This window comes from Nycticebus coucang, chromosome 4, assembly GCF_027406575.1.
Source record: "Nycticebus coucang isolate mNycCou1 chromosome 4, mNycCou1.pri, whole genome shotgun sequence".
NCBI lineage: Eukaryota > Metazoa > Chordata > Mammalia > Primates > Lorisidae > Nycticebus > Nycticebus coucang.
In genome coordinates, this window is record NC_069783.1 from 14,918,981 (window position 1) to 14,942,665 (window position 23,685).

The 23,685-nt window shown below is 40.7% G+C and overlaps 1 protein-coding gene across 2 annotated transcripts in view; it reads right to left on the minus strand.

Annotated features, from left to right (window-relative positions):
* Window positions 1-10,332: 10,332 nt before the first annotated feature.
* CYRIA (CYFIP related Rac1 interactor A) overlaps window positions 10,333-23,685 on the minus strand; it is a 104,226-nt gene continuing 90,873 nt past the window's right edge. For both annotated transcript variants that reach the window (XM_053588521.1, XM_053588522.1), the window contains exons 7-12: window positions 23,534-23,611; window positions 23,239-23,355; window positions 23,067-23,146; window positions 21,542-21,668; window positions 15,427-15,497; window positions 10,333-13,370 (exon numbers count right to left, since the gene is read on the minus strand). In XM_053588521.1, coding sequence (XP_053444496.1) covers window positions 13,307-13,370; window positions 15,427-15,497; window positions 21,542-21,668; window positions 23,067-23,146; window positions 23,239-23,355; window positions 23,534-23,611 — 537 coding nt within the window. In that variant the 3' untranslated portion in view covers window positions 10,333-13,306. The remainder of the gene's footprint in view (window positions 13,371-15,426; window positions 15,498-21,541; window positions 21,669-23,066; window positions 23,147-23,238; window positions 23,356-23,533; window positions 23,612-23,685) is intronic.

A 23,685-nucleotide genomic window follows, 5' to 3' on the forward strand; every position in this document is an offset into this window, starting at 1 on the left:
AGGAGACTTCCTCTGTTCACACACAACTGAATCTCAGAAGGACAGGGTGCATATATATCCCTTAGGAGAAAAAGCAGGGGCAGTGAAACAGTGGATTAAATCCACAAATCGGTCTTTCAGAGACAATACTTAGGAGTTTTCTACCTGGTTTCTCAGAGGGTTTTGAGAGGACTAAGCCCTCGTTGCTCACAGAAGTAACTAGCTGAACAATGTACCTGTCAGGTGTTCCTTGTTCCCTGTCTCCTTCCCTCTGTTCCTTTGACCCTGGTTCCTGGGTCCTAAATAAATCATTTGCGCCTAAGTTCTGGGGGGCAATTCAAATGAAGTGTTAGGTTACAAAGAAAACCATGGTGAATTCCAAAATGGTAGGAGTGGGGTAGGTCGCACATTCTGATCGTGATCAATCATACTAACAATAATGACAAAATTACAATCCAAAACCCAACAAAATCCTCAACAACTTGGATATTTAAAATTACTCTTAAACAATATCAAATGAGTAAGAATCATACACAGAGCATAAAATGACCTAGTAAAAAGAATAATGAAGTATAACTAGAGGAATTGCCACAGAGAAATGCATTTCTTTAGATTTTCCATGAACAATAAAAAAAAATCCACATAAGAAGTTACAAAAATAAGGAAGAAGAGGCTTGGCATCTGTAGCTCAGCGGCTAGGGCACCAGCCACACACATTGGAGCTGGCGGGTTCAAATCTAGCCCAGGGCTGCCCAACAACAATGACAACTACAACAACGTTGGTGTTGTGGCAGTCACCTGTAGTCCCAGCTACTTGGGAGGCTGAGGGCAAGAGAATCGCTTAAGCCCAACGGTTTGAGGTTGCTGTGAGCACTCTACTCAGGGCAACATAGTGAGACTCTGTCTCAAAAAAAAAAAAAAACCAGAAAAGAAATAAGAAAGCTAATAAATAAAAATAAAGTTTAAGAAAGCAGGAAATAAAAATAAAAATTACTACAGTAAAGATGTTAATAATGACAGTTAATAATTATTGATTTGTTACTATTTGGAAAACTTTTATTACATTTTAATAATTTACATTTTTTAGGTGATTATGTTAAGGCACAAGTAAAATTGCCCAAGATTGCACATTTAATAAGTCATGAGACTTGAACGCAAACCCAGTGTGTCCGAATTTTCAGCCCCTCCCTCTCTTAAACTATTTACTGCTATTTAAAAGTTACATCTTACACACACACAGAGGCAGGGTGCATATATACATACATACAAATAGATAAGTACCTATTTGTATAATCAAGATAAAAAAAGAAGAAACACAAATTTAAAAAAAAGTTCTAAGGATGGAATATAATCTGAGATAAAGAGAAAATAACAAAAACTAAAAAGAAAAAGTTTGTAAAATATTTTACTAAATATTTTAACATATGGATAAATTATATTTTTTGTAAAAACATAAACCAAGAAAAATCAAAAGAAATATGTAGACTGTACGATCAAGTCTCATAATTGCCAAAGAATTTGAGAATATTAACTGGTAATACTTCCTACAAAAAATGAGGTGGAAAAGAGGCCTCATTTCAGATCTTCAAACTACCTATACTCTCTAGTTGTTTTTCTAATGAGAGAATTAATAGAAAAAAATACACCGCTCTGATTCTTTTAAAGAAACTAGAATCAATTCTAACAAATGTCACGAACCTACACATATGAGCAACAGACTAGTCTGTTAATACAGAAAAAAGTGCTAAATGAAACAAAATCAAAGAGAAGTTAGTAGTCTGTTCTTCTCACACTAACAATTACATAGAATGCTATATAGAGTTCATCTCAGGGTATGGTAGTGGTTCAACATTAAGAAATTTTTCCAATAACATTTTTGATAACATTTTATTTCACAGGAAAAAAGTATGATCTTCTCATTACAAACTCAAAAGGACATTTAGTTAAAATAGTATTAATTTGCCTAACAAAGAAGCTGTCCAGGCTTACTATGGGCTAGGTGTTATTAAATGATGGCAATAGTGAAGTCAGCAATACAGAGAATGACCCTGACTTTATGAGGTCTATAGTCTGGCAGAAAAAGTTGATAATACTAAAGCGATTATAAGTAGGACGTGTGTCAATGAAGGGAAAATTAGAGTTGCTCATAGCAACATACACCTAGGGAGGATATAAAACTCTAGGGATTCAAGATGGGGCTTCTCAAGAAATGATGTTTAAGCTAATATAAGAAGATAGAGAAGGGGTTGGGTAGTTCAAGGACTTTTGTGGAGGACGAATTTTACTCAAGCTCTTCCGGAAAATTGAAGAGGAGGGAGAACTTCCTAACTTATTTAATGAGGTCAGCATTATTCGATACCCAAACCAGAGAATAATATTACAAGAAAGACAATTACAGACCAACATTTCTCATAGGTGTAAGATGTATTGTAAATTTTTCTCATAAACATAGGTGTAAGATGTATGGGAAATTTTTAAGGAAATCAATTATAAAAATGTATAAAGATAACGAATTATGACTGAGTTTTACCTCAGTAATATAAGTTTGGTTTAACATACAAAAGCTATGTTAACTAATGTGATGAAAATGTGTCAAACGATCTATGAACCAAGTGTATGGTGCCCCACGATCATACTAATGTACACAGCTATGGTTTAATAAAAATAAAAAAAAATAAAAAAATAAACAAAAATCAATCAAATTCATCATGTTCGTACACAAAAAAAAGAAAAAAGATATGATCCTATTAACAGATTCATAAAAAGTATTTGACAAAATCCAACATGCATTCCTGATAAAAAACTCTCAGCAAAATAAAAAAGAGATTTCTCAACCTGGAAAGAGTGTCCAAATAAAATCTACAGGTAATCACTCTTGATGATGAAAGACTAAGTGTGTCCCCCCAAATCAGGAACTAGAGAGGAACGTTCACTTTCACCACTTCCATTCAACATCAAGCTAGAGGTTTTAGTTAGTGTTGTAGGTTAAAAATAAATAAAAGGGACGCAGATTTAGAAAGAAAAAGCGCAACTGTCTTTATTTATAGACTATATATAATCTTGAAGAACATCTTAAAAATTAAAGAAAACTGAAACAGCTGGAGGAATTTACTGTCTTTATGGGTTAGAAGAGTCACTATTGTGACCATTCAATACACAAAAATAACTCTCAAAGCTTAGCTATAAGAAGAAAATCAATATGTTTAAAATGATACAGTCCCTTTGGAAAACAGTTTGTTAGTTCCTTAAAAAGTTAAAATATTTTTGCTATGGGATCCAGCCATGGTACTCCCAGGTAAGTGAAGCATATGTTCATACTGAGACTTATAAATGGATGTTCATAACTGTTTTATTTGTGATAGCCAAACAATTCAAATATGCATGCTATAGAATACTAGCCAACAATAGGGCAGCGCCTGTGGCTCAGTGAGTAGGTCACCGGCCCCATATACCGAGGGTTGTGGGTTCAAACCCAGCCCCGGCCAAACTGCAACCAAAAAATAGCCGGGCGTTGTGGCGGGCGCCTGTAGTCCCAGCTACTCGGGAGGCTGAGGCAAGAGAATCGCTTAAGCCCAGGAGTTGGAGGTTGCTGTGAGCTGTGTGATGCCATGGCACTCTACCGAGGGCCATAAAGTGAGACTCTGTCTCCACAAAAAAGAAAAAGAATACTAGCCAACGATAAAAGAAATATACTGTTGGTACATGCAACAACATAGATGAATTCTGAAATGTCCAGGATTGGTATATAGCCAGAAAAAAATGCATATTGTATTATTCTAATTATAAAAATTCCAGGAAATAAAACTTAATCTATAATGACAGCAAACAGATCAGTGGTTGCTTAAGGATGGCAGGGCTTTAGAGGTAGATTAATTCTGGTTCTTTGAGGGCCTTAGTGTGGCCCACACAGCTTTCAGCATTTAAAGCTGCTTACCCTTGCCTCCAACCTTGAATTTGAGTAGTACCAAGTAGAGCAGTGAGGAGCATTTGTGATTAAGATTCACTATTCTCAGGCGGCGCCTGTGGCTCAAAGGGGTAGGGCGCTGGCCCCATATGCCGAGGTGGTGAATTCAAACCCAGCCCTGGCCCAGAACTACAAAAACTGCAAAGAAAAAAAAATTCATTATTCTCTTGTCTAGATGTGTGTCATGGAATAACAATCTGTATCTGTGACCAGCTTTAGTTTGAATGCCTTGGGGAAATGTTTCTACTGGAATATCCTATTTATGTCTCATTTGCTGATCCTGGGGAGGCTTATTTAGGTGAGAGTCACAGAACTAAGGGGAACCAAACACAATGGCAGGAGTAACAAGAATCCAGTGGCTCCTGGATGCCTGGTGCATGCTGTCAGGGCTCCTGCTTCCTAATGGAAAAGCACAAACAAGATGCATCTTTTTTCCCGGCTCTCACAGTGGTTCTGAGTCCTCGGCAAAATTGAAAATGCCACCTGAGGGAGAACGGCAGGCAGAGCCACATTTGTGCAAAAGCACATGAGGTCATCCTGTTCCAAATGGCAGGATGGCCTGGGCTTCAGCTCTGGGTGAGAAGAGGAAATTAGTTTAAATATGCTCCGAGCACATGTTGAGTACCATGCATCCCATTAGGTGATGTGAATAGAGATGAGAGAGAGAAATTCAGTGAAGTTACTGTTTTTAGGGAATCCATTGTCCAGTGAGAAAATGACAAATAAACGCATAAGGGAAAAATACTGTGTGGTGGACATCCATATTTTTATATGAGATTAAAATATTATATTTTAATATAATACAGAATATTATATTAAATATTATATTAATATTAAATGTTTAAAATCTAATATTAAATATCATATGAATGGGATGTTTATCATAATGTCTTACATCTACATGCTTATTTCTTTATGTGTTTAATTCTCCACTATCACTCACCTTTAACGTAATATTAAAATACTATTTATTATACATATTAAAATACTATTTATTATACGTATATATGGAGAGACACACAGCACAGAGCAACCAACTTTGTTTGGGGATATAAAAAGATTCAAAAGAGAAGAAGTATTTTGGCAATGTCTTAAAGAATGAATAGAATTTCACATGGCAAATAAGGGGAAATAAAATTTCAGGCAGAAAAGGCAACATTAGTTGGCCTATAAATATGAAAAATAGAGGCTATATTAGAAAACTGTGAAAAGTTTCATAGTCTGAGAAAATGGGGTGCACATTTGGTGGAAGGTGAGTGAGAAGAGAGAACTGTGGACAGGTTGTCTCAGCCTTGCATCTCAAGCCACCAAGTTTCGTTTAGTATTATGGAATGCTGATGTCCATAAGATCTTCTGTGAAATATAAAAGAGTCTGTACACAAATACATTTCAGAATTTATGTATATATCATTTGGTCCACCTTTCCTTGGAGATTTACAATGTATAAAAAGTATAGTAGTAAAAGGAAAAGTAGGCTTGGCGCTTGTAGCTTAAGAGGCTAGGGTGTCAGACACATACACTGGAGCTGGCGGGTTGGAATCCAGCCCAGGCCCTCCAAACAACAATAATAACTACAACCAAAAACTAGCCAGGTGTTGTGGTGGGTGCTTGTAATCCCAGCTAGTTGGGAGGCTGAGACAAGAGAATCACTTAAGCCCAAGAGTTTGAGGTTGCCGTGAGCTGTAACGCCATGGCACTCTACCCAGGGCTACAGCTTGAGATTCTGTCTCAAAAAAAAGAAAAGAAAAGAAAAGAAAAAGAAAGAAAGAAAGAAAAAGTAAACTCTTTATTTTTTATTAAGTCATATATACATAGATAATGAATACATTTATGCCTTTGTGGGATTCAATGTGTTGATTATTTGTGCAAATTGGAGTGCTTACATCCTACTAATTAACATAGCTTTCACCTCATTTACTTAATCACAGTGTTAAGACATTTGTGTTCTATACTTGATAGATTTGACTTGTATCCTTGTAATATGCTCCATAGGTGTGGTCCCACCATTAACCCTGCCTCTATCAAACCACCCCCCTTCCTTTCCATCTCCCTCCCGTTCCCTCCTTCATCCAGGGCTATAGAAAAAAAGAAACTCTTTAACCTCATTTCACAAACACTTGAACACAAACATCTTCTCTTCCTACCTCCCTTCATTGGATATAAATTAATACCTCTGAGTCTATATTTCAGAAAACTTGCCCAAGGCACTGATAGGTTCTGACATATGTTACAGAAAGGTTGGATGTGTGAAGAATGGATAGGAGGAGGAACAGTAAAATGTCGGGTGATCTTTTAGAGAGGAGATGAAGGTTGGAGGTAATAAAACAGACAGGAATAAGTAGATAAATTTTGAGAGCTCTTTAGAAAGATATGTGTTAGGAGTGAAACATATGTGGGGCTAAAGGAGAATGAAGAGTCAATCCTATCAGTCTGCTTAGATTCATCTAAAAACACTAAGAATATGAAAACTCAAGATGATTCTTGGGCATTTCCAAAACTACTTTCTGCCCATCTTATGCGCTATTAAGAAGTCCCAGGAAGAGGAAAAATACCTCTATCTACTAACTTTATTTTTAGAAGGAAGGTTATCTTGGATAACCAGAGTTCTAAAGACAAAGTTGCATCAACCAATCGGGCTTATAGATTCCAGGATAAATGGCTGTGCACTGTTAAGACAAGACGCCTAGATAGCTATCCAAGGTGCTGAATCGATTGGTCTCGTTAACCTGAAACTGCTTCTGAGTGTGTCAAGCTCAGCTCTCTGTCAGAGTAGCAGCCTTGTCCCCACCAACATCCCAAGATGTCATTTGACTAGCATGTTTGGCTGCCCTCCCTTGCCAGGACTAGCTGACTCTGACTTTTGATCAAGATAACAGCCTGATTTCTCATCTGGACTCCTGGCAGTTTAGCTGCAAGCTGCACGCTTTTTGTGTCCACAGAGGTTAAAATCATTCTGACAGGGAGGTAAATATTTCCTCCAGGAGTAAAATTGACCAGCCAAGGGAGCAGATAATTTATTATTGTGGGTTTTGGCAAGCTGTGAGATTTAATTCTCAGAGTTTCATGTCAGCACACCAGGTTTCAGGACCCTGAAGTTTCCCTTTTTTGGGCAGCTTCTATTTGCCACCTACCTATATAGTAAGCTCATCCATCTAAGAGACACATTCTATGTTCTGAAGGACTCAAAATATGGTGGAAAAAACAGACACACATTGCAAGTATAATTAATAGAAAGTGACCTATGTTTATTGTTAACTAAATGAACTGCATTTGGGACCCAGAACAGAGGGGATTAGCATGGGCTGGGATAGTTAGGGGAAGCTTCATGAAGGGAGTAGAGAAGGACCAGGATGTACAGGTGGAATTCAGATAGACTGAGAAGAGAGGTTGTGCCTTACTGGGAGTGGAAATGCATTTGGGAGATGGTAAACACTCACCTGGTTCAGCCTACAGCTCTCTGTCCTTTCTGTGCCCAGTCTAGTCCAGCTCATCCTTCCACCTGCATTCACATATAACACCATCACACCTGCACCCTCCGCCATAGAGATTATATATTTTTTTTTATCTCAGATGCAAGGAAGAAATATATCCTTTTCAAATATGTTGACATTTGGAAGAAGATAATTTGATAGCCAAATACTTTTGACATTTTCTAGAGATGTGTCCTTTAAAGCGTAAGGTACCTCTTACAACTTCTGGTTTCTAAATAACAGCACTGGCAAATTTAGCTCTTAGATGGTTTATGAAGAGTTTATAAAATATAGTTCTCAATGTGAAACAAACCCCTCATGGTGCAAACAAGGAAATTTTTAAAATATACACAAACGCAGACAGAGAGGAGGAAGAGTCTGGAAGTGTGAGATTTGATGGGAGAAACTGGAGATTTCATAGAGAAATTATTTTTAAGTGAGTGTTCAGACATTGTCTCCTAAGAACACTCTTTTAAAACTAAGTTCTATCTAAAATCTGACAAGGCATAATTTCAAACAGCATTCCAATGGAGGTCATTTTGCACAATGTATGTTCAGGACATGTATTTCCAATGGTTCTGGGATATTCAGACTTTCATGTGAGAGAAACAGGCAAGAAAACACCAAGAAACTTGATGCGATCAGGCAGATAAACTTTCTTCTTTGGAGTTTGCCTGTGGAGCTGGAGCAGACAGAATAGTCAAGACCTCCCTTTACTCTGCAAGAGGTACGCACAGGTGAGATAGCGCCGTCCTAGTCTCCATCAGCATTTAAGTACTGGATAGATTAACGAAGGTAATGAATTTGAACAGTGTATAGAAATAAGTTGATAAATGACTATTATTTCATCAGTTACTGAAGTCGTGATGGCCAAATATAACATAGACCTTTCAACAGCAAACACTTAGAAATGCTACTTACTCATTTGTAAGCCAAAATGTAAAGTCAGGTGTGACTACAGATCACAAATTTTCACCAGGGTTCGTGAGTACGGCCAGCTAAGCTCCTCATCCCCATCCTTTCAAGAGAACCCTAAATAATAGTCAGCTTTCTGGCTAGTATAGAGGGTGTTCTGAATCACAAAACTCTCAACTCCTTACTGGCTGGATTCCTGTGGATAACCACACGTATACTCCCCTCTTCATGTTTTGTGTCTTTTGACTCTCAGTAAGTATTTAATGAGGGACACATACCCACACTTCAGAGGACCCCTTCCTTCCCTAACCTTCTGGGTTTCATCAGTTAAATTTGTCAATTTGACAATTTATAGATAATGTCCCATTTCTATTCATGTCCTTTTGCACTCCAAATAATCTTGATGACTGTGCCTTTTGCAGAAGGTCTCTTGGGGATTTTCTCCCATTGTGAACATGCATCACTAGGTGATCAGCTTCAGAACTGCGGGGATTAAAAGTGATTGTCTAGAAAAGCTTCAATGATGAATAGTTAAAAGATTTGCTTTGGTGTTTACATTGTCTGAAAAATGTACTCACGTGGAATTGGTTATTTGCTAACCTTGCCAAATCCATGAAGTGCTACTGCACTCAGAAGAAAATAAAAGGACATTTATTCGGGTTTCTTAGCATCCCTGGACAAGTAGGTCTCATGCAGTTCTAGATAGCAATCATTTCTCTGTTTATTTTCTGCCTTTTTTATAATGAAAGGTCCTTGCTGAAATGAGTTAAGAGACAGCTGGTACCAAACGTAGCACATTTTGAGTATTTTATGTTCTATTTGAAGACACCGAGGTGCAGAGAGGTAAAGGGCAGCTGGTGTGTGATTTCCTCAGAGCAGGTATTTAGTAAACATCTGTGTAGATTTAACATCCTGGGTTTGTCACTCAACTTCAAACGTCACACAAAGTAGAGATGTATTTTTAAATATATGTACCAAACTTTAATTTTCATTTCACACTCAAAACTTCTGTACAAAAAGAGGCAAAGCAGGCAAAAAAGAAATTACAATGACTTCAGCAAACAACATATAACAACTTTAAAATAGCTTCAGGTATGCAACAGCCTTTATAGATGTAGTGAGAAAATTGGGTTCCATGATTTTGGACTCCTTTTTTTCATATTAATATGAGGGTACAAATAATTAGGTTACATAGTTTGCTTTTGTTGAATTAAGGTCTGAGTTATAGGTGTGTCTGTTCTTCCCCTGGGAAGGGTATAATATACCGGTGCATTATACCTTTTGGGTGGAAATTTACTCACCCCATTCCCCCTCCCCCCACTTGTTTCATTGAGTTTTTTCTTTTATGCAAATATGTAGGTGTTAATCTACTAGTTCTAATTTAGTACTGAGCACAAATGGTGTTTTGTTTTTCCATTCTTGTGAATGGATTAATAAATTGTGGTATACATATAACATGCAATATTATTCAGCCATAAAAAGATGGGGATTTCGTATCTTTTATTAACAACTTCATTTTGGAGTCTTTAAGATAAAAATTCCAATGTTGATTATTAACATTTAAAAAAATTCATGGCTGTCCAGGATAGGAGATTGAATGAGAAGTTCCTGGATTCTATTGCACAATTACATCCCAAGATTAAGGAGGCATTTCTTTTGGAAAAGCAGGAAATTATTTTTCCTTAAATCTGATAATGCATCCAAAACCTCAGGTTACCATTAATAATTTGATATAATGGTGATGACTAGGAGAAAACGTTTTGATGAAGCATGATATTAACTAATGGTTAAAAGATAATATGCAAACCTTTCTTTCCAGTTGTTAACACTCCAGTGTTAAAGGGTTGGCACAACTTAAAATATCCATTTCTACTTGTTTTTTACTACTAGTTCCTAGCAGCACATGAAAGGTTTCTGAGAATACAGTTACAATGCCAAGGTAGTAGCAAGGTATCTGAGAAACATAATTTCACTTTGTTGCTTGCCCCCAAATAAATATCTGAGTCATGGAAAACACTGTTTATTTAAAAACTATCAGACCTCAAATATGAAATATAGTTAACACTGACATTGACACTGTCGCTAGCACTTTCCCCTAAACCACCGGTAAGTCTTGGACACATGGTGCATGCAGCACAAGAAAAAACAACCGTGATTGTTTAAGGACTCCTGGTGCCTGGTGGACATTGTGTTAAAAGAATTTGTCTCCCACCATAGTTCTGGAGTGGACCCAAGGTCCATCACCTGCTAGTGATCATAGACATTCAGTTAACTTGTCCTCTCAATAATCAGAGGCAACAATTTCAACCTTGGGCTTTTCAGAATCCATGTACTGCTACGTCTTGGCCTTGAGACAAGGTGGCCTGATGACACTGAGGTAGGCCAGCGGGCCCTCCTGGATGTTTGGTCCTATTGGATAGAATGTCTAATTTAAAATTATAAATGTGCTTAACTATTTACTCTGAGATAAATATTAATATAATATGACCGATTATCCCTAACATTTTCTCACTTAGTCAGCTGAGAGGCAGCTCCGGTACAGACACAAGACTTGAGCCTTAAAAGCCCTGTGCTGGTTGACAAGCCCTTCCTCTCTTCAAGCCTTAATGTGGTCACTGCTAAGGAGGGAAATGAAACCAATAACAACAAACATCGTGTGCTTCTCTATTTCTTGTCTTGACAATCATTGTTCAAGCAAAACCTGTAGCTGCCAAGTACACATAGACCATTTCTTAAGCTGAATATTTGATAACCGCTCACCTGGCACCACCACCTCTTCTAGGTCCCTCTAGGCTGCGGTTCTCAACCTGTGGGTCGCGACCCCTTTGTAACAATGAAATACACCCTGCATATCAGATATTTACATTAGGATTCATAACAGTAGCAAAATCACAGTTATGAAGTAGCAACAAAAATAATTTTATGGTTGGGGGACACCACAACATGAGGAACTATATTAAAGGGTCACGGCGTTAGGAGGCATTAGGAGGATTGGGAAGGTTGAGAACCACTGCTCTAGGGTATTGGAATCCCGGGGTTTGCAGAGGTCCTGAAGGACACCTAGCATAATCCTGTTCTGATGAGAACCTCCATCCAAGCAGCTCTGCTGTTGAGCTTGAAAATCGCCAAGGAGAATTTCCTTTCCCCTCTTTGTTGACTGATGCTTTGACACAGGGAATCTTTCCTGCCACTTGAATACATTTCTTTGTTTAAAAAACTCAACTATTTGTTTCCTTGAAGGACCACAGGGAATTGATGCTGGCCACTGAAGTCTAGAAAACAATCGTATCTTATAGCTCATGCTTCGGGATGATGCAAATGATGTTCCTGGTTCCAACTTCCAGGATTATCATTTACTAATTGCCTGTGTGATGCTTTCCTTCTAGTGAAAACAGGCAGGTAATAACGTAGACCAACTGCAGATTCAAGATCAAGTCCCAACCCACAGCATGTGTTCACAGGCCACATGGTAAAGAAGGAAGAGCATGCATGGGGTTAAGGGTGAAACATTCGGGTTCTAGTCCCACAGGGAGCCGTCCTACGTGACCACATCCTCTGAGTCTCAATTTTCCACAGGAGGTCAGAATAGAACATTTTCAAGATTCTATTCTAAGCTTTGATTTACACTCAGAATTACTGCACATCTTGTTTTACTGTTAATCAACAAGACAGGGTAGGGGAGTGCTTACTGGACTATATGGGGTGTCCATAAAGTTCAGGTGCAATTTACTATGTTACACTGTTTTAAATTGCACGTGAACTTTACATCCACCCTGTGCTTACTAAGGAAGAAGGGTGGAGTCAGTCATTTCATTGGCTCCTAACCTTACTGGATTGTTTGAAGATTGTCTGTGTTACTTGCCTGTTTTATAGACAAGGAAGCTGAGACTCAGAGAGTACTAAATCGAAGGATTCAGATCAGAGCTTTTATAGTGCAACAATCTAGTAATGGGTCAGGGAAAAGCTGCCTTTTAAATACAGGGAACCAGAAAACATGGACTTTCCCTCCCAATCACCCCCATTTTCTGGTAACTAATGAGGTGCCCCAAACCTCTGTTTCCATTGAATGAATTCCAGAGAGCAGGGCTCCTGGTAGGAGGGGCCGTACATGCAGCGCTGTGTAGGCTCCTGAAAAGTTGGTGAACTTACCCATGATTTCAAAGCCAGAGCTCGATTTCCCTGTCCTTTAAGCAGAGGACTAAAGCAGAGAGGCACGGCTGTGCTGTTTCCTGGTTGTGCCTCCTCCCAGCTGTCCCCCACCTCCAAGGCAACACCTTCATCAGTCCGGCTGCAATAGCAAACCTATCTACTCCTGCTGTTCCCCCATAAACTGATTAAAATAAAGGTGATTTTCCTCTTGCAAAATTAAAAAGGAATGTTAGAGGGATATAAATCCAGATGGAAAGGGAATATACTGATTAATAAAACATGTGCACACAGAAAAGTTGCACGTGCAGTTTGCAATCTGAGGACAGAGAGGGTGTGTGCTGAATTCAAAACACTTGGGTTTGCCTCTCTACATGCATTTTTCAGTTCTTGGATTCCTTTCTCCCTCTGTCAGGATAACAGTTGTGTTTCTTGTAGCTGAGCCAACACAGGAAATCAAATATTTTGTGTTTCTATAAACTATTCTTCCCAGAGAGATAACACATCTAGAATTAAAACACTACCACAAACTATTAGGAATTTCTGATTGTTATGGGTGTCATTAAAGGACTCCAGTAGCAAAGATCAAAGTCTCCAAATTTTGCCTTTAGAGAAGAGGGTTTCCTTTCAGACATCAAAGGTAAGGCTCTCAAGTCAATTTATGCTCTGCTGGGTTGAGTCAGTCAGGATACAGATTAAGGTCCATATATTTCAGTGACAAGAAGGAAACAGTTATGTAAATACGCAAGTATTAACATCAATCTGTATTAAATTATGTAAACATATACATCTTCTGAGGTCAGCACATAGATCCTCCTCTGTGAGCAGAGCTCTACTGAAGCATTGCTCGAATCTGTTTGGAAGTCGATTCATCATTCAAGTGCTTTGTAGTGAACCTGGATGGAGAGAGAATGAGAGATGTGAGTTGCAAATGCCGCTCTGGGAAAGCTTCAATAAACACTTGCCAGCTCATCTTTACCTTGGAAAACAATTGATATTTATAAATCAAATTGGGGCTCAGTTCTTTAGACAAAGAGACACACTTCAATGCTCACAGCATTTTCAGACAGATTGCATATTTGATTCTTCCTTCCAAAGGAATTTTGTATTAGGGTTAATAAACTAAGTCTTTTTTTTTTTTTTTTTTTAACCTAATAGAATAATTACACAGAGAAGATAAAACAATGTTCTTTTCTAGAGAGGTAGACTTCACATGACCAAGTGTAGAATCTGGTGAGTCACAAATTTTAAAATAGGTGTTTGCAAAGCAACATTCCCCCCTCCCCAAACTGGGATATTTATTACTCTACTTTCACTGCAACACTTAACCTCATTGCCACCACAAGCGGGCACAAATGAGGTAAACACACCAAAGACCCGCAATCTGCAGCCTCCCATTAATCTGGTAGAGAAATCACTTAAGCAAAGGAAGGAAAGGGAATTAACATATACTAAAACCTTGACCATGTCCTAGGCATTCCATGTACATTTCTATCTTGCTCATAATAACTCTTTGCAGGCAAGGTTATAGCCTTCATTTTACCGATGAGAAAACTGAGATTTAGGGAGGTTAAATGACCCATTCCAGATTACAAAGATAACATTTCAAGATTAGGTTGAACAACTGGTGATTTCTGATTCAAACCTTGATCTGGCTACCTTGAAAACCTGTGCTCTTCTCACATCACCACAGTGTCTTCAGGAGACACAAATTCCAACTACTCTGGGGAGACCTATAACCTAAGACAGTGCTTTGGTTGACTGAATTAAGCCGGAATGTTAAAAAACCTTCAGAAGTTAAAGTCTTTTTATTGTATGTAGAAAGGAAGCCTGGTGTGATATGAACACCAGTCGTTTACCCATAGAATCCATAAGGGTCTTATGTTAATAATGTATTTGTTTTGAAGGATGATGACTTAGCAGCTCAGCAAAATGGCATCAACCTCAGTTCTCCTTTGTTCATTTCTTGTGTGTCTCAGTTTCTTCATTTATTAAATGGAGATGATAGATGAGTCTTGCCTCTCTGAGTGTGACAATTGAGACAATGTGATTGTATGTGGAGTATCACATCTGAGTGTTGCACATAGGCAGAGGATTATTGATCCATTCCACTTATATTTATTAAATGCTGCGCACACAGCATTGAGGGGAACTGAGGGAAATCAAACCATGAATGTTCCAGACTATGATCCAGTATTGGAATGATTCACAGAGTGGTATGATTGAGTGGTATGTTTCAACAGATTCTTATAGATGCGTGATAGCCAAAAAATCAAATTTCCCTTTCTGAAGTGAATTAAACACATGTATCCTGGGGAAAGGAGCAGGTGTGAGGGCATATCTTGTTAGCAGTGAGGGGCTGAAACACACCATAGCTGGCCAAAGAGTGGGTTCTCAGTTCTGGATAATGCACATGTGAATCACCTGGGGAGCTTTTGTACAAACAAATACACCCAAAGAGGCTTCCTGGGCCCCAAGCCCAGAGATCCTGATTCATTTAGTCTGGGTCAGAGTGTTTTCAAAATCTGCCCATGTAGCCCTCATGTGCATTGGGGTTTTGGAACCACTGGTGAAGGGGGTAGGAAGACACTGATGCCCCTTGTTCTGAGGTGTCTCAAGTAACCACAAAGTAATGCTACAGAGAATTAGGTCCATGACATGCAGGGGTCACCCAGCTCTGGGTTTAGGTCCTAGCTTGGCTATTTATTGTATGACTTCTGGCAAGTTATTTGACTCCTCTAAATCTCTGTTTTATCCACCTGTAAAAAGAGGGTGATAATGATAAAAATGGTGCTAACCTCAACAGGTCATGAGGTGATGCAGGTTATGAGGTTAAAATACACAAAAGATTAAGCCTGGTTTCCCCCCTTGATCTCCAACATATGCACATTCACAATAGACCTGAGGGGTTGGCTGCCCCGTGCTCATGTCTACCGCAGAGGTAAAGCTCACCTGAGGGCATTCAGCAGCCCCTCCACACTGTCTGGGGCCTGTTCCTTCAAAACTTTTATGCAGCCTTTCATCTAGAGGGAGAAAGCACGGTGTTCTATTAATATCTTAGTAATATTGTACATACTAATTTCTCTCTGTAATGACACCAGTCTGTAATGACAGCACATTATTTCTGCCCATAGAAGTCAAACACAGAAATGATCAACTGGTTTTCCTCCCCTGCTGGGAGAATGGGGACTGAAGACCCCATTCTTTGCAAGGGAAAGCACCTCCAGAAAAAGGGGAAAATTAAAAAGTAAGCTGAGTGAGTTGGAACAAAGAAAAGTCAGCTAGTTTACATTTAAGCTAGCCATTGCTAGCAAGCTTCCTGCATTTTTTGAAATTCTAGCCTGTTGGGAATACAGTTTACAAACACCCTGCTGGGTCTGTTAGCACTCTGAGGAAAATAAATGGCCATAGAAGAGATTGTGGCAGGTCCTAGAAAAAGATACGTCTTCTAGGGCGTTTCCTGCCCATTAAACTGCAGAGCAGATACCCATTATGGAGATTTGCCTGGGACGGAGATCAAGGGAGTAACTTGAACCCTGAGATATGGGCCGAAGAGCTTATATCCCTTATTGCAGAGGAAGATCCTCTGTGGTGGTGATGGGAGGAAATTGCCTCCCTCCCACTGATTCCTTAGAGGAAATTAACACCGGTGATGGTGGTGGCGTTTTACTCCACAGAGAGCTAGCAGAATTTAACACTTCCCTAGAAATCTGTGTGTGATCTCAAGCAGGAGGCTCTCTCAATACAAAGCTCAGATTTCAGATTTCTTAAGGCTACCCTTAAGGTTAATAATAATAACAATGGGAGCTGGTATGTTCAATCAGAGAATCTGCTGGCGTTTTTGTTTCCTCCCTCATCTTACCCTCTGGCCAAATAGACTTCAATAAAATCAGGGTGAAGCAAACACTCTGGGCCATTGCTAGAAGCCCACAAATGGGCAATGGACCCCTGAGCTCCCACTTTTAATTCTACTCTGTCTCATGTCTCTTTCTTTAATGTTGCTTCTCACTTCGCTGCCAGTTTCCACAGGTCTTAGAGGATCCTGCTCCTGGAGCAGGACCCTGACACTCCCCCCTCGAGTTGGTAAGTTGCTCCTTTGGGCTTCTAGAGGGTATGATCACAATCATTATTACTTTTCATACTGTACTGCAACTGTATATTTTACTTGCCAGGCATTTAAGGACAATGAATCAAGGCTTTATTCTTGTCTTGTTCCCCAGAGTCAAGAACAGACCTTTCCCACTGCTCAGTGCCCAGTGGAGTTTACTGAATGTATTACAAAACCACGGTCATCCTTCTGCCCAAAATGTATTTGGTCCTTCACGCGTTTGACTGGAAAATTATTTATTTAGCTGAAGATCAGCCACTTTAGAAAGCCCTTTCTGACCTCACTTCTCTCTCTAGGTAGAAGTAACAAACACCTCTGTGTTCCTAATACTATTCTGGCATTTATCAGAGAACCTTGGGGAGGTGAGTGCCCCAGTTAATTTGTCTACCTCCCTAGACCAGGAGCTCCTAGAGGTTTAGGTTCGTGTCATAACCGTTTTGGAGAGGACTGGTAAAGAGCGATTGTTAAGAATGTGAACCTTGGCTTGGCGCCTGTAGCTCACCGGCTAGGATGCCAGCCACATACACGGGAGCTGGTGGGTTGGAATCTAGCCCAGGCCTGACAAACAACAATGACAACTACAACCAAAAAATAGCCGGGCATTGTGGCAGGGCCTGTAGTCCCAGCTACTTGGGAGGCTGAGGCAAGAGAATCACTTAAGCCCAAGACTTTGAGGTTGCTGTGAGCTGTGTTGCCACAGCACTCTACCAAGGGTGATGTAGTGAGACTCTGTCTTAAAAATAAATAAATAAATAAATAAAATAAAAAAATAAAATAAAATACGATGGTGGGACAAAAAGTTATAGATATTCTCATTACCAGAAGAAGCAAATGAAAGGAAAAATGGTTCACTGCTTTTAAAAAATGTCAAAATCGGGCAGTGCCTGTGGCTCAGTGAATAGGGTGCTGGCCTCATATACCGAGGGTGGCAGGTTTAAACGTGGCCCAGGCCAAACTGCAATGAAAAAAAAAAATAGCTGGGCATTGTAGTGGGTTTCTGTAGTCCCAGAGGGAAGAAAATAGCCTACGCCCAGGAACTGGAGGTTGGTGTCAGTTGTGTGATGCCATGGCACTCTACTGGGGGCAATAGAGTGAAACTCTATCTCTGCAAAAAAAAAAAAAAATTCAAAATCCAGAAGGAAACATTTCATTAGGTTTTAAGGTCTGTGGTGCCACCATACACTATCCAGGGTGACATAGTGAGACTGTGTCTCAAAAAAAAAAAAAAAAAATGTGAACCTTTATTTGAAATAAAAAAAATCTAATGCAAAAAGAAACACCAAAAAAAAAAAAAAAAATGCCAGAGGTTCATCCGTGCTTGCTTGTTTAGTATCTGCATGAACCTAGTCAAGTTTTTAACTTTTTGTGCCCTTGGAATACAACTTACTCAAAGTTTGGGAAATGTTTGAAAACTAGATTTATAGAGCTCATATTATATTATGCATGTCCTGGAGGTTTTGGCAAGGCAAGAAACTTTCTGCAAAGAAGACAATCCTTCACTTTAAACTCAAATGTTCATGTACCACATGTACTGGTCTGGTTATATGAAGGGCCTCAGACATTTTCTGTGTATACTTCTACTATTTCAAAAGTTTCATCCAAAAGGCCAAGAGATAGATTGATGGAAACAGCAGGAGCACAGGGTTGAGAATCATTTGGGGGTCACATACAGGCTAGTCAAGAAAGGATGTCAAGGCCAATTACAGATGTCATCATAGGAACTGGATTGGGAGAGGCCACAGCATCCCAGGGACATCCACCCCAGGCATAGGATGCAGAGCTTTTTGTCCCTCTCTCATAGTTCATTACCACAGTGTAAAAGTGTTCTTGTAAACCTGGGTAAGGGACAGGGAGAGCACAGATGTGGATTGGGGTGGAAGGGCAGTAGGTACAGTTTGGGAATTTCTAGTTCTACTCTAGGATGATTAAAGCCACGGGGGGAGTAAGGAGATGCTGTGGGGGATGAAGTCAAGGCCAGACTCAGCCTGGCTTTAACTCAGTGAGTGGAACAGCATGGTAGAGGGGGGCTCTACCAGCAGGAAACTCACTTGGCAGGTGTCAAACAACCTAGTGACGCGGCTCATAAAAAGGGCCCAGAAGGAAGCAAGAACAGAGAGGAAGACCAGGGAAAACCCTGCGAGTGGGAGGCCTGGGAGGCTCGGAGAGATGGGGCTAAGCTGAGGGTGACTCTGTAGGGCTTGGGGACCATAAGGTACAGTGGCAAAAAAAAATCCTTAGGTTCCTAGGGACAGTTCTGGGCTGTGGCTTGGAGACTGGATGGAGGATGGTGAACACCTGAGACAGAAACCCAGGAGGAGGGCCAGCTTTGTAGGGAAAGGAGAACCTTGGTTTGGGGCTGGCCGTATTTCAGGTGTCCACAGAAGAGGGGTCTGGAGTTCTGGTGCAGAGGTTAAGGATTAATTCCTTATTGGGTTATTTCATAAGACTCTAAGGAAATCTTTTGGAAACACCATCTCACTGTAACTTTTCTTTTCTGGCACCTAAGCCTGGCATTTTTTCTCTAACTGGCTCATACCCCACTGGGCTTAACTGACTGCTTGGATGATTCCCTCAGCCTGGAGTACCCTTCCTTCCCTCTGTCCATTTGGGAAAATCCTGCACCTTCTTCAAAGTCCACCTCAAACCTCACCCGCTGTGCCTGCTTCTCAGCAGCACAACTTTCTTCCTCCCCTGGGTTTCCAGAGCTCAGTGCTCGTCTGTTCCACACTCCATGGGGTGCTCTCTGCACACACACACAGTACCTCTTCCAGGCCTCACACAGACACATGCGCCTTCACAGTTGGTGCTGATGCCTCTGAATATTTATCAACCCACTGCCCATAACCTCTGGTGTAGAAGCAAACTGGTATCTGGAGAGAGTCCTTTTATGTAATAAAAAATAACGGCCCATCTCACATATGTTCTGTGCCTGGTATAAACCCAAAACTTTCTTAGAGGCACCTGCAAACTTCAGTGTAACAAACCTTTCTTAGTGAGACCTGAATGAACAAAAACAGACTTCATCAGGACTATGTGCAAAGATTTAGCATGATAAACTGTTTACGACCTCGACCGAAAGACTCAGCAAATGACATGTAAAGTCAAGCTTGTTAAAGGCTGAGGTTACAAGGCATAATTGTACCTAGTGTATTTTTAATTGCTGACTCTGTGACAAGTTAACATCTGGCTATGGTAAATGAGAATATCTTATGACTGCCAGGTAATAAACTCAATCAGTATTCAAACAATATTTATAGTTATTCACAGAGTCATTTTCACTCAATCTATAGTATGCAAGTGTTAAAGCCTCACAAAGGATACAATAAAAATATTTACTGGTATGAAAACATGCCTAAAATGTATTGTTATGCAAATGAAGTATGTTTCAAAATAATATGCATAGCGGGGTCCTAGTTTGTTAGTCACAATTGAACACATCCACATAAGCATCTAAAATAAAAAGGCGGCACATATATATGTTGACATAATAACAGGGGCTATCTATTCATTCTGAAGTTATTACAAATAGGTTTAATTTTCTTCCTCTATGTGTATTTTTAAGAGATAGGGTCTCTATCACCCAGGCTGGAGTGCAGTGGCACAGTCACAGCTCACTGCAGCCTCCCCACGCTGGACTCTAGTGATCCTCCTGCCTCAGCTTCCCAAGTAGCTGGGGCTACAGGCATGTGTTCCATGCCTGGCTAAATTTTTAAATTTTTTTACAGAGATGGAGTCTCAGTATACTGTCTAGGCTGATCTCAAACTCTTGGCCTCAACTGATCTTCCTACCTTGGCCTCCCAAACTTCTGGGATTATAAGGCGTGAGCCACCACACTTGGCCAATTTCCTATATTTTGATTTCCTACATTTCATAACGTTTTTATAATAAATATTTACTTTCTTGGTAAATAGAAAAAATTGCATTAAGAAATCATGAAGATTCTATGAAGAACAAGGCCTTGCTATGCCAGAAATTCAAAACCTCCAAATGAGGAATCTAAGCTGCATTTCTCACTGGTAAAGCTTCCTGCATTCTTCCGAGTTACACACTCCCCTTCCCCTTCCTCCCGGGCACATGGACTCTTTTGCACAGTACTAGAGCATCAGGACACTGTTCTGTGTGGACACAGAGTGTGTCACCCAGATGTAGCCATGTCATTATAAGTTAGGACCACCACGAGGTCCAATTCTGTGCTTAATATGTTTTAAGTTATCACGTGGGGGCCACTAGCAGGTTGGTGCTACAGGTGCATTCTGGGCTAATAGAGGTTTGCTTGTCCCACAGTCAACAGGAAGACAGCTGTGCAACAAGATTAGGAGTTCTCCAGTTATCTTCACTCTACAGTGCCATGGGTGCCATTGGGTGCCATGCACTGTGTGCCAGGCAGCAGGACAGACGTGAGGTGTAGACAGCCATTGTCTCCATCCTTGTCAAAAAATACAGTCTGTGGGAGAGTCAGAAAATATAAAAGAGTAAGTGCACCAGGGACCAGAGGAGCAGAAAGCTGGGCACACGCAGGAAATGTGTTCCTAGAACACAGTTGAAGAGCGTCTGCAGGAACCCAGCCTTCCGAGAGGACCAGGAAGGGCACCCTGGGCAGGGGAAAGGACTCACACATAGTCAGCTGACAGGGAAAGGCTTGGGCACCGCTGCTGCAGTGGGAGGGGAGTGGCAGGAGCGGAAATCAGAAGGTCACATGGGATTGGACCCTGGTGTAATCCGCTATCTCCCAACTCTTTTCACCTTCAGACACATGTCATGAAGAAATGACCTGCTGGTATGGCGCATTGGGTAAGTGAAGGGGCAGCCTGCAGCTACGTGACGTTCCATGCACTGCACTCCCCCAGAGCCGCGGGGGTCTGCAGCACCACTGTGTCCCTGCTGGGGAGAGAAGCAGGGGCTGTTTGGCAACGTCTGTATGCTCCTGTCAGGAAAGCACATTGTGCAGCTATTCTTACGTCGATCTTGGAGGTCTTGCAGAAAGCTCCGACAGGGTGGACGTGGTCGTAGAGGATGATGACCCCCACCATCACTCGCATGCAGAACATTAGCGTCTCCTCACTTGTGAACCTGCTCCTGTACTCCCTGGAAGACACAACACATCACAGAGTCACTTCCTTGTCAGAGCATGTGCATTTGTGCATTTTCGGCCCTTCCCAACTGACTGCTTCACACACGCCCAGTTCTCTCTTGAGAACAATTCCGGACCTGCAACAACCAGTTAACATGCTCTTGAAGAAATCCATGATGATAATTCTCCTTGCATCTCTTCACCCAGCAATTCAGGGTGGAAATTGGGGAAATTAAAGGGCAGTCAATTCTCTCCCCTCTGCCCTTCAGTGGGCTAGCTCATCGTGTATATCACTCCCCTGTCCATGAATCTTGAATGTTTTATAGCATGTCCCTCTGGCTGTCCAAGATTATAGAGAGTAATGGCTTCATTACAGAGAAAAAGAATCAGGCTCATTTCTACAGCGCGGCTATCATGTCACTGGTCAGAGTAACTTCCTTTGTTAAGATCCAGGCTGCAGATTGAATTGGATTGGCAAAGATACCTAAAAGAAATTATGTCCCATTCACTGAGCTGAGAGTATCTGTGAAGTCTCAATCTTCTTCCCTTACCTTGACAGGGTCCCGGATGATTCTGATAATTCAGGCCAATTCTAGAGGCTTTCTTAGTATCTATTTCATTATGAATTGGCCCTACCATGAAGATGACTATGCTTTCTTCCTTGGAATAAATCTTAGCTTTGATATAAGTGAAATATTTGAAATTAATGCCATCTTACATTTGAACAGAGCATCAAATTTTATAAGGCACTCTTGATGCCCTAGGCCTTCCCAAACACACTGTAAAGTAAATGGCATTATGGGAACGTCGTTAGACAGGAAACCAGAGCACAGGAGGTCAGGCTGGTGTTGGCAGGCATGGTAGGGGCTACAGACATAGTGGAATCTAGAATTCTGAGTGCAGACTTCCCCATAACCACACTGCTGCATCCTCAATGAGCTCAACTGTTTTCAAACCTAGCAACTAGTAACTAGTTTAGGTACAAGGAAATGGGAGAGAGAGAGGGGGAGAGAGAGAGAGACCTCTTACCACCTCACTCTTGGTCATCAATCTTCTCTCACAATCTTCTTTACAATATATTTCTCATGAGACCCCGTCACTTAGTACACTTTCCCATTTGCTCCTTGCACATTTCCTACAATATCTTTGATTCAAGTCTTGGTTCAAACAAGCTATGCAATCTTTGAGCGGCCAGTTGACTAGTTTGAGCCTTGGCTTCTTCAGGTATAAAATGGGGATAATGACAACCGGCACCTGGCAGTCTTTTTGAAGTTAAAGCAGATACTACACATGTCAACTTCAGGGTGCCGATCCAATGGCACACATTGTCTTCACCATCATTGTTATCACCACCTTAGCAGACCCTGGCTGAGTGAACTCACAACCACGGATACACATCTGATAGGACTTACGGAGTTTCCAGCATGACTTTACAGACACTCGTCATGGTGCTGAGGCAGTCTGTGGTATTCTCTATTGGCAGGGTTTTGTTCTAAACGGGAGACACAAAATGCATGTTAGGCCTGCTAGTGGCTCTTCGTGCATTTAAAAGAAAAAAGCACCCTGTTGCCCAGCTTCACTTACTTCAGAGACAAAGTGCATTGTGGCATTGCTAAGGGTTTTCAGCATCGGGGTGGCTTCTGCGTAAAAGAGGGACATACGATTGGCCATCTCATTATTGACTTCGTTCTCAATGTCTAGCTGATGAAAATAAGAAGAGAAGATGCAATTATAAAGACAAAATCAAAATTCTCAATTACTCCCTCCTGGAAACCAAGTGACAGACAAGGATTCGGTCTTCTCTCCGTGCACTGGCTGAGGCAGAAATCACAAGAGCCCCGGAGAAGGGTGCAAAGGGCGAGGAGACCCAGGGACTCACATGCATGTTGTTGATGCGGTTACGACTGATCGTTCTTCTGTAGTAGCTGAAGTCATTCTGAATAGCTGGGTTCCTCATCTGGAAGTCAGAAGAGAGAAAAGACTGTATATTATAAGCCCAGATACTAGATTGCATAAATGTGCCACCACTTC